This window comes from Homalodisca vitripennis, chromosome 7, assembly GCF_021130785.1.
Source record: "Homalodisca vitripennis isolate AUS2020 chromosome 7, UT_GWSS_2.1, whole genome shotgun sequence".
In the NCBI taxonomy this organism is placed as follows: domain Eukaryota; kingdom Metazoa; phylum Arthropoda; class Insecta; order Hemiptera; family Cicadellidae; genus Homalodisca; species Homalodisca vitripennis.
This window is the reverse complement of record NC_060213.1, coordinates 20,102,309-20,114,732: the sequence shown is the minus strand read 5'-3', so window position 1 is coordinate 20,114,732 and position 12,424 is coordinate 20,102,309. Positions and strand designations below refer to the sequence as shown.

Below are 12,424 nucleotides of genomic sequence, written 5' to 3'. Positions count from 1 at the left end.
GTACGTTGTAAAGTGAACTTTTTTCTGAACTTGAGTTTGTAGAGAAAATTTAGATTTGGAGAATAAGAACTTAAGAAAGGTGATGTGTACTAGAGACTCTCACAGTTCAACAGACATATTGTTAAAATAACAGAAAGAGAAATGACATTAAATTGACAACATGGGTAGAATGTTCACTTCTCTATAGATATCGATCACATTAATTTCTAATTATTCCGTTTGAAATCTGAAAATTCAATCAGAGTATGGTGGTGTGCTCTTGCTGTCTACAAGAGAAATAAGGATTTTACTGTAAAAGTCAATATTAAAATTGCATAGTGAGACGGAGTACTTTTGATTTGTCTATGAATAGTGTTTACTGTTGTAGAAAAACATACATAAGTAGTTTGAAATATTAAAAATATTAAAAAACGTTATTGTAGCAGATATAATTCTGAAACCATATTTAATTTAAGATCATCATAAATACAGTTGTATTTAATTTTTTTAATAAATCTGTTATTGAAGGTGGAGGATTTTAAAGTGTAGTAGGATTTCGGACATTTGCCATCATTGTATGTTACAAAACAGTGTAACATTTTGAGAATTGAAATCTGCCCTCTTATTTAGTTGTTAAAAGCCTTATTACATAAAAAAGCTTATAGATTAAAGGTGTATTTAAGTGATACTCGACTGATATACGAAACTTAATAAAGGTCGGACTGGAGAGAATGAACCCAAACAGGAGCCACAAACACGCCACATCCGGAACTATACTCGGTTACACGTTCACCGTGCAGTATGGAGCAGCCATAAGCCATGATATCCAAACGGCAGTTCTCGTGGTACTAGCCGTCCTCAAGACATTGACTCCCTGCGCCACGCTCTGTAAACACATTGGATTAAATACATTATTTTGGGTATATTCAGTTTTTATCCATCTTAAACTTTAGACAACAAATTTTTCAAGAATCAGTTCTAGGCTACTTAAACGTTACAGTTTACATTACGTTTCAGTCAAATTAAATTACTGTGATAAAAAAGTATTAGCAAAATATTAACCTTAAACTAGAAATTTATTTATTTGTGTAAATTGGTAATGGCAGTTATGTAAAAGTAATAAATTTGTAGTATTGAAGTAGTTATTATTACAAAAATAATATTAAACTACTAAAGCACCTATTTGTATTTAAAATCACACTCAATTCTATTGTTTATTTTCTTTTTCTAGTTATTTTATGTTATATTTATATTACATGTTACTATGTTGATTACCTTGCTTGATTTACGGTAAGACAGTGACTCCAGACTCAAAGGGTACAGTAAAATCTATTTAAGCACCTTCGCACGGGTCGTGAGGACAGTTGACAAAACCCGCATGATGTTACCAGTAAAGGTAACATGAGTACCTCCCACCATTAGACTGTAACTGCACAGTGAATGTGGAACCGAGTATAGTTAAGGTGTAACACTTTACTAACTACTAGGAAGTATGTACTCGGTCTAACACAGAAAGATTTTTGGAGGCAGCTTATGTTTTGTAGTTTGATGTTACTGAGCTGAGGCGTGTGATTTGTATAATATGACACTGGGAAAATTTCAAATGGTGCATGTTTCAGGTGCCTGGAGAGCCTGGGGGCAGTTCACTGCCGGATGCGGATCATGGCAAAGGAGGACGTGTACGAGACCACCGTGCACAGGATGGCTGCGATGGAGCAGCAGCACAAGCAGAACTGGTAGGTGAACTACCAATACCACTAGGAACTTGGCTTGTTGGCTTTCTTTGTCATTGTGTTGTAACTACAATCTTGTTCTAAGATGGGATGGCAGTGCCAAAGACTTAAAGTGATATTGCCTACTGCAATTCATGATGTTTATTTATTTACATGCACTATTACAGGTAAAAAAACTTAATTTTAACACAGTGATGCTATAAACTAAACAAACACTACCATTTGTAAGCAAGAAAAAAGTATTCATAACAAAAACTATTAAACACAAATCAACATATACAAATAGTATACATAAAAATTAATGAAAAATTAACTAGCAATAAACAACAATAAAACAAGGATACAATCATTAAATAGAATGGAAAAACTACGGTACATAAGGTATGCCAAACTACGGTTTATATTATTATGCCTATAAATATTCATACATCAAGCACAGTTAAACGAACCCTTCTGAACTCACTTATACTATTGTTAAAGATATTTAAATGTTGAGCCATTGAATTGTAAAGCCACATCGTTGAGAAAATAGGAGATAGAGTTGGCTAATATATTAGTTCTAGAAAAAGATTTAGCAAACAGATGGTGGATTCTAGTTTTAATTCCCGGAACATGAAAACGAATTTGCTGTAGATCAGACAGATCCTTAACTTCATTTCTAACAAGTTTAAACAAAATGTTCATCCTAAAAGTCACAGCAAGCAGCCCTTGTCTCTTTTGATGAGATATACTTTGGCTAATTATATTTGCTTTGGATCTTCTGTCTCAATATTGTTCCTGAAATCAAATTCCAATAAAATTTTCAGCAACAGGCCAAATAACAGTAAGAGCATGATATCGTTATTCTTTCTTGGGTAGAAACTCGCAAGAAAGGTCCTTTCTTGTCTTTTTAATCTTGTGAAATCAGCTCCTGTTACGATGAGAAACCCATATCAAATCTGTTTTCTGGATTGAAGGCTATTTTAGGATACATACACGGTCTAGTATTATGGTATATTGGAGAGGAATTTGAGTAATTTCCCAGGCAATTATAAAAACTGTTGTTTTACTCTCCAAAATCAGGGTTCCAAAACACTGTTCGTTAATGTGTAGAATGTCCTATAAAGAGATGCCCATGGTGACCCTGTTCTTAAGTAGGAAATTGCGTGCAAAACAAAGGTTAATTGCGTACAAAGCCACGGGTAATTATACACATGTTCATTAAATGTGTATAAACAGCAATATTTGGAATAAATATAAAGTTACAAAAAATACTTATGCACATTATAATAACAAATAATACGCACACATTATAAGTAAGTATGGTTATAAAATCACAAACATGGTTACAATTGTAACTGAACATAACATATAATAGTTATCATACTGTGCAAGAAACTCATTTAAATAATATGAACAAGAAAGATCATACTAAAAATGATCGTACGTTTATGTTTTAGTTCAATTCAATTGAAATTAAAAATAATATATTTAAAATCCCTTATTTGAAACATGGTGATATTTTTAAATATAAACTTTGTTTCTGCTGTAGTATATTATGTTTCTTGAAAAGACTTTGTGATTTGGGTGATTAAAAAAATAAAGAAAGCTTACAGAAGAAAAAGTATGGCAATTTTAAATTTCTCATAGTTAACCCAATCTTGGGTTTTTTTTATATTTACCACCAGGAAAGTATTATATTCAGTATTTGATTATAAGGATATATCCTAAACGTAACAACTCAAAAGTTCTGCTTTTTCTATTGTTTATAAATAACAATTAGACCTTGCAAATGAACTTTTAATTCAATAGTTTGCATTTTAGATTCAAGAAACTCCGTCTCCGAAGGTCGTCAGGAGTCCTGCCGAGGAGCTTTTATAACCTTAAAAATCCTTACAGTGGTAGCTCTCAACATTCTTGAAGTAATCCTCCATGCTGCACGTCAAGATCTCCCCAGAAGAAACAACCTACATAACCACTTCACAAGAAACGGTAGCGACTATGTTCTTCGTAATCACAGACTGGCACTCTATGAGAAGAAGCTCACATACATCTGTGCCCAACTTGCCAACTACCTGCGTGAAGAGCTGAATATTCCAGGACCAATCAAGAATATGAGACAGCGGCTTATCAACTGGCTCCTAGTTCGAACCGCGCTTTACTCAATCGATGAGTACATTCGGTGGAGGGAAGACAGCGGCTTATCAACTGGCTCCTAGTTCGACCGCGCTTTACTCAATCGATGAGTACATTCGGTGGAGGGAAGACAGCGGCTTATCAACTGGCTCCTAGTTCGACCGCGCTTTACTCAATCGATGAGTACATTCGGTGGAGGGAAGACAGCGGCTTATCAACTGGCTCCTAGTTCGACCGCGCTTTACTCAATCGATGAGTACATTCGGTGGAGGGAAGACAGCGGCTTATCAACTGGCTCCTAGTTCGACCGCGCTTTACTCAATCGATGAGTACATTCGGTGGAGGGAAGACAGCGGCTTATCAACTGGCTCCTAGTTCGACCGCGCTTTACTCAATCGATGAGTACATTCGGTGGAGGGAAGACAGCGGCTTATCAACTGGCTCCTAGTTCGACCGCGCTTTACTCAATCGATGAGTACATTCGGTGGAGGGAAGACAGCGGCTTATCAACTGGCTCCTAGTTCGACCGCGCTTTACTCAATCGATGAGTACATTCGGTGGAGGGAAGACAGCGGCTTATCAACTGGCTCCTAGTTCGACCGCGCTTTACTCAATCGATGAGTACATTCGGTGGAGGGAAGACAGCGGCTTATCAACTGGCTCCTAGTTCGACCGCGCTTTACTCAATCGATGAGTACATTCGGTGGAGGGAAGACAGCGGCTTATCAACTGGCTCCTAGTTCGACCGCGCTTTACTCAATCGATGAGTACATTCGGTGGAGGGAAGACAGCGGCTTATCAACTGGCTCCTAGTTCGACCACTTCTGGCTCCTAGTTCGACCACATTACTCAATCGATGAGTACATTCGGTGGAGGGAAGACACGACTTTTCGCGATCAAAACTAATTTCGTACATGGATTTATCTATATTTATCTCTATATATCTATATATTTATCTACTACATTTCTGTACTCAAAGTTCATGAAATAAAGAGTTTTGTCTATTGTCTATTGTCTATTACCAGACTGTATAATAATCACAAAAATTGACAAGAACTGCTTCATTGGTAACATCTGTATGTTTTCACTCACACACAATAAAAGTGTTACTTGTGTTATATGAATGTTTATTCATTATAAAATTTTGATTTTTTTTGTTTTTTGTCAAAATTCTTAATTTTGTCCTTCTGGAGATTCAAAGAAATGTTCTATTGGCAGGAGACGCATGCAAAGTGTTGAATTTACATTTTATGTAGCTAACTGAAAGATGGTTTCACTTATTCAACCATAGTTATTCTTACGGACATTGCTAAACTTAAAACTTCCGCTGTTGTCTGTATATTGTTATAGACAATCCAAACGCATGTTACTTTGAAGTGATGTTGACTTATAACATTGAAATTGAGTTATGCATCGTTTTTATATTGGATTTTGACGATCTGTAACATAAAAACTTTCTGGGCGTGATACAGTAACATTTTGTATAAAATGTAAAATATTTTATCTGGAGAACAATATTTTCTTTCGTAATATCGGCTATATAACTCAAAACATAATGTAGTGTTGCGTGTTTAATTCCATTAAACCAAGTAGTCTCTGCCCTAATCTAGAAACTGTCTTTGAGGCTTTCTTCTGGTTTAACATTGAGCATAGATATTTAACTTATCAGATTGGTGATTTTGTCTCATTTAACTCCATATTGTCTTCTTTTAAAATTTCATTTCAAAGTACTCCCAAACATGTTGCCACGTGCTTTCAATATTACAACAATAAAAACAAAGTAGAGTTCAAAGTACAAAGTTGATGTAAGTTGGTGACGGTGTTGATATGCTGAAGCATTGTATTGATATGATTTATTCCCATGATTTTAGCGCCAGAGAGATTGAGCTAGACAAGGCTGGAATGGGGAGGAAGTACCGACGGAGTAAGCCCTCCGCATCCATACCACCCGCCCGCAACGGTCTGCCACACGCCCACACACACGCACCCGCCCCTTCTCACACCAAGCCGCAGGGCAACAACCATGCCCAGAAGCCGGGCAACCCGGATATCATGAGGAGGCCCATCAGGTAGGCTTATAGGGTTCCCAAAAAGCAAGGGTATCCCAGATTTTTAAAAAGGCTACTAAAATAGGTTTATACCTAGAATATACAGGGTGTTCATTTGAAAACTTCAAACTCGTATTAAAGGTATAATTATTCTTAATTGTAATAATTGTAATGTGAGAAATTACATCATTGGTCGCTGATAACAAACGGCTTGGCCGATTTCGATTTTTTTTTTACCAAAATACAGCATTTTTTAAGAGCTTCAATTTGAGGTGTCATAAGGTATTAGTTGCCATTTCACAATTTTAGCTTTGCGTACGAGGGAGCATGGGGGAGAGCACCTCCATTTTGAAAATAATTTGTTTGTTCCCCTCAATTAGTACTATACACTCCCGTTTACAGAATGGTGTTGCTTGGGCTATAAGTCTTTTAATACGAGTTTGAAGTTTTCAAATAAACACCCTGGATATCTATTTTTTCTATTTGTAATATCCTGTTTTTTTTTTGTGGTTGGAATAAGCTACCATGATTTTTAGCTACACAGCCTACTTCTATAATTCTTATAGTCTGTTATCGTTCACTGAAACAAAAAATCAGTAACACTACGTTTCGAGATCTGCAATCTGATCTCTTCTTCAGGTAAAGAACTAACCTAATACATAATTACAAAACAGGTTAAAATAAACAAATCTTACTAAAGCGTTGTGGCACGCCTAAGTCAGGAATCACAACCTACATGTTGTTTGTCAACTTCACTAACTCTATAAACATGCACTTAATAAAAAACTATACAAAACACAAATCATTAAAAGTGAACTACGGAATACAGGTCACAATACGTCTTCATTCGTCTACTAACCACCTATGACTGACCAGAGGGACTAGCCAATGGTAATCGTCACGGCTGGCTAATTGTTTTTTTTGTTTCACTGAACGATGGTAAATGTCCGGAAAAAATCCTGTTTCCTTCACAATCCTTCCATCGTCAAAAATAACCTTCAAACAAAGAGTCTGTTATGGTATACGATTTGCCTTGTACTACACGTTATGTACTGCTATGAGTGCATAAACACGGATCGTTTTTTTATGGATGAAATATTTTTATTCAGATAGATAACACATGAACTCTACCTAATTGAAAATATTAAATCCCTTTATTGACATTTAAACAAGTATTAGAGTGTTAGTACATTGAGTGGATAATAGTGGTTTATTCGGCTAAGATGTATTAATTTTTAATTGTACTTAGTTGGAAAAGTGAAATTTATTTGTTTTTTTCAGGGACCGACTAATCCATATGTTAGCAGTAAGGCCTTACAAAAAGCCGGAACTGTACTCTGCAATCAATAGAGGTAAAGTTGTGTTTGGTGTGCAATAAACTATATATCACTTTTGTGTCAGTTGTTTGTGAATTTAAGATTAATAGATACAAGATTCTTTGTGTTGATTTCTTAACAGGTTTGATGCGGACCAATGTCTGAATGTCTGGACAGTTGCGTTACAAAAATTAACAGCACTTTTTCGTTTTATGTGGTACTTGCTGAATTCTTGCGGAAACTTTTGAACCTTGTTCCAGACGAAGTACACTTTCTTTTTGACACTTCAGACTGTCCTGGAAGTACCATATAGAGAAGAATAATGTAATTTCACTAAAAGATTGTTCAAACACTTGATATAGGCACTATGTGAGAAACACTATCCGGACAGTTGCGTAGAGAGAGCTGTGAACGTATCATGATCGTATGGTGTATTTTTTATAAGAACGTAGAACGTAAGAACGTAGTATTATCAGGTATGAATTTTTAATATAATGCTTCAAAATATAAATAAATGAGCGATATCGTAAGTTCGAATTTTGTAGCATATCAGATACATCGTTGGTCCGTTTAGCCACAGTGAACGTGTTAAGAATCTCTTAAGTTTGTGGTTTTTTATAAAGGCCAATTTATGTCCTGGTTTATTAGTACTAACCAATGATTTCCAGATGATACTGTTACGCTTCAGACCTGACCATACCTACATTGGAATGTAAAATTATTCTCTCTATTTGTGCATACAGAATTATAATATTAAACAATTGGTTTTAGAACAAATATCTAACAAACTCTTACAAGTTGAAGGATTTTAAAATGTTAATTTACACCCAGTATATATTTTTCCTATGATAGGCCCCAGCTGGTACAATAGTTGCAGCTACTGAGTGACTGCAGTATTGCCAACTTTAAAAAAGTTTCCTTTAAAAATACTCATAAAAGTTATGTTTTCAGAGTTTTTGTTTATATTTATTTTACTATTTTGATAATAAAAATAGCTTTATATAAAAAAAATACATTGGTAAAGATTTCCTTTGATTTTTGTTGGTATATCCGTAAAGTGTCTGCTTTAACCTCTGTCATTAGTGCATATATTCGCATCTGTCCGTGAAAGAACAACAAAAGTCGTAAATTTAGTCAAATTCATAAGAAAAAAAGAAAGCATGTTTGCTCTTATAAGAAAGTTGTGATTCGTTGTAATAAAACACATTGAAAATGTTTTTGCCAGTAAAGCCAAGTAAATATCACATACAAATTTTAATGCTTTGAGATGTCACAACTGGGTATTTTGTTAAATGTGGAGTCATATTTGTGGGAAAGGAAAATAATATGGGCCAACAAAAAAACCTATTTTGAAACTCAACAATACACCGGACAATATACTAGGCTTTGAAGAAGAGACGGATGACATCAAAACAGCAACCTTTGTGATAGCTCTTCATTTTGGTTACGCTTAGTGCAACAAACACCGCGGAGGAGTTTGCCGCGACTGCACTGTTTAAGACTTAAGTTTTGATTTTTCAATCTTTACAAGTACTTTGAAAACGGTTATTGATGCTTTTAAAAAAGCTTTCATATGTAGTGCTCTGAATGTGATTATCTGTCAGGTGTTAAAGAACTTTATTTGTTTTTGTAATAAAAATAATTTCTCAATAACATAAATTTAAAAACTCCTACAGTTTAATTATTAAATATGCAAAACAGTGAAACAATTCAAATAAACATTGTATAAAAATGGTATTTATAATAAGATCACTTAATATACAATTTTTACTAATTCTTAAATTGAAAATATTTTATATGACGTAATATTTATTGATGTCAAAACTTGTATTAACCCTTTGAGTGCCAAGTATTTATTGAGTGGTTATACTGAAAAGTGCCAGGGATTTTTCTAGTGGGTGTACCTAAAAGTGCCAGCCCTCTTGCAGGCATTTTGCAAGGTTTTCGTAAATAATTCACAGTTCGATTATTTAATAAGCTATCAACATGATTCTTTTTTATTTTTCTCTTAAAACTCTGTTTAATTAACATAAAATAACAAAGTTACCATAACACTAAATTTAGGAATACCAAAAATGGACTTACCTAAAAAAAAATCAAAAATGTTTTTAAATTTAATTTTTCAACCTAATTATTATGACAAAAAAATTCATATCCTTTTCTTAGTCCTTATCACGGGAAAGTGTATGCAATTGTCTGTAAATCCTGAAAAATGTATATTATTATCTTCAATAATGAGTGAGCTATACAACTTTTAAGAAACTATTGTCACATTGTTTTCGGTAGCTATGGCAACCAAAAATGTTTATATGTGAGTTTCATAATTTAAAGTTTGATCGGAAGTGTACTATAACAATTTATTTTGAAAAGAGCAATTCTTCACAAAAATTTTAATATGATATTATTTAAAAATATTAAAGGTTACAATTTTTAGTGACTTTTTCCCAAACGTCTAGCAAAATCGGACGTCGGCACTTTTCGGCCAACTTTTGTCGTCCGGTAAAATCGGACGTTGGCACTCAAAGGGTTAATGCAAGTCAAGTCAAAATCTCCTTATTTACATAGTCTTCAAGACTAGTAGTGGCGTTAACATGATATAGTACATAGTAATACAGTGACATAATGTAATAGAACTAAAGTAAAAATACCACATTTAATTTTTTTTCTTTATAAACAAGGTTATGTTATTTCTTTATAATACATTATTATTACTGTTATCATATCAATTATACAATCTTCTTTCTGTCTTTAATAATATTAAATAGAGCAGTAAAATTGTTGAGTTGAATGAGAAAATGAAGATGTTATATAAAAATACGTAAAATATAAAAAAAAAGTCAAGTCCAGTATTAATAAGAAACAGATATGTAAATCTTGTTAACTGTTGAAACACTTTTACTTTTAAATCAAGTGATTTACATGTAGTACTAACATATTTGCATACAATTACATATTTTACATTATTGTGATGGCTTTGGGAATCAGCATACACGGCAGGCGGATGTCTGTGCATCTGCTGTGTTCCATTAAAGAAAATATTTTTACCGGCCCATTTGCCGGTAAAAAAAAGAAATTATTAATACTTCCTTGAAAAGAAACAATGGAAACTTTTATTATTTTCTAGAAAGGGCAAGTCAAAACCTGGAAAGAATTGTGATTTTAAAATTACGGCAGTTTGTTTGGGACTACACGTTGTTAAATAATTATTTGCAGTATGAAAATGTACTTTTCCAAACAATAAAGGGTTGATCCTGTTTAGTAGAATTGGTCCGCTGTTTCTTGGAACTGACAGAGTGTAAGAAGTGTAATAGCTAATGTGTGCAATGTTGTGTTGTAGAGGGTGTCCGGGACCGAGACAAGACACACCTGATGTCCACGTTAGCCAGCATAGCTACAGTCAGGGATAACACTTACCACTTGATGCGGCACGTGTGGAACGACGTGCAAGAGGATTGGCCCTTCTACACGGAGCAGGACCGGCAGATGCTCAAGAGGTTTGTTGCGAATTCATTCCGGTTAACGCTCAGCAACTGGCAAAATAATGATATTTAGTTGTATTCTAGATGGCAGTGCCCAATATCGGCGACCAAAATGTATTCTTACTGTGTCTTTAAATGTGGTCAAAACATATCTATATTAGATGTAAGCTTTCTAATCTTTCTTATGTTCCATTACTTATCTATACATCTTTTGCAATCTCTGAATATCTTCGTACGTTCTTGCGTACTACTGCACAAGCTGCGACAGATCAGCCGGTTAACTCAACTCTTTTTATTGTACCAATCGGATGTTGTTTCTCATTAAGGAATATTACGAGTAGTAATTGAAAGTTTAGTTGCGCTATTACTATTACGACAGTGGATTGTGATATTCGAGAGTTATTATATTTTTAGTGCAATTTATTTTCTACTATTATAAGTTAGAGTTGAAATTATTTGGAAAAGATATGGTTACAGGACTGAATTAATAAAAGGGAACGTTAAAAGTTTTAATTTTTTGGCAAGTTGCGATTTTGACCATCTGTATTTGACTTTTTTGGCTTTATTCAAAATTAAATGCCTTATTTTTTGCATATTTTTTTATATCACCAATCATAAGTTTAGTAAAAAATTATGCAGTAACTTTTTTGATGTTTTTGAAAAGGTTTACAATAATGCAGTGACTACATTGAAAACACTTATATCCTTATTACTTATAAGGGAAATGTTTCTTGAACATTCCTGAATAAAGTTGTATATAATATAATAATTATTTAATATTATACATACAATAATAAAATAAATATAAGGGAAAGCACAACCCCGTCATTGAGAGTAATCGGGGTTAAAGTTGAGGATGTCCAGATTGATATGACTATAACCAATCTGAAAATTGTGTTAATGAATATTAAATTTGTTCCAATTTGATTTGATGTACGTATGAGGAAAACATTACAGCTCTCACTGTTGGAATAGCATCAGAGGCAGTGATCATTACCCTTATCAATTTACAACCAGTTTTCAGCTGAGCAATGAGGCTTATCAGATTAAGCCTTTAATTGATAACCGATGCTACATACATTGATCAGAAGTCCTCATTATGAACTGATATTGGTAACTCCTTAGTATTACCCAGCAGGGATCACTTCTGGCTGTTTTATACCTACCAGTTGAACCCACCACTGGGCACAGCAAAAACCGATGTGACACTTCAATCTGGGCAACCTTATGGATGTCCAGTAGCGGCACATCACTAACCGCAAATGTTGAGATTCTGGGGTTTATGGGCAATTCGACAGGTCTAGTCTACTGTGGAAGATGACTGTTGGAGTTGGTGGGGTTTGTTCCCTTACCTCAGAGGCTCTTGTTAACCTCAACAAGGGTGTGCCACCCCCTGCCTACTTTGACTGGAGAGGCTGGTTCAGAGCTGGCCTCCCCTTCTTCCGGGATGACTTTGAGATGTAGTGCCCTAATTCTTCCTCATGGATCTCGATAGGAGGCGGCCCCTACTCCCTAACCTTACCCATCCTGAATATCCTATCACTCCGGAAGCAGTGCAAAGGTTCTTACAGGACTAAGTGCAATTTATAAGCTTCTTTTCCTAAAAGAGAGGAAAAAAAAAGAAAAAAAAAAAAAAACAGTATAATAACATTCAATATAGTCATTGTGAACAGATACACATAAACTGAAGTCCAAACTCCTAGTTAAAGTGGAAGGTACTTATATAAGTACCTATATATAAGTACACACACAGT

At 34.5% G+C, this 12,424-nt stretch overlaps 1 protein-coding gene across 1 annotated transcript in view; it reads left to right on the top strand.

Moving 5' to 3' along the window:
* Nucleotides 1-12,424, top strand: part of LOC124366975 (RNA polymerase II elongation factor Ell) — a 142,045-nt gene that overhangs the window by 118,556 nt on the left and 11,065 nt on the right. The window contains exons 4-7 of the mRNA XM_046823613.1: nucleotides 1,599-1,715; nucleotides 5,699-5,896; nucleotides 7,157-7,227; nucleotides 10,529-10,685. Of these exons, the coding sequence (XP_046679569.1) occupies nucleotides 1,599-1,715; nucleotides 5,699-5,896; nucleotides 7,157-7,227; nucleotides 10,529-10,685 (543 nt within the window). The remainder of the gene's footprint in view (nucleotides 1-1,598; nucleotides 1,716-5,698; nucleotides 5,897-7,156; nucleotides 7,228-10,528; nucleotides 10,686-12,424) is intronic.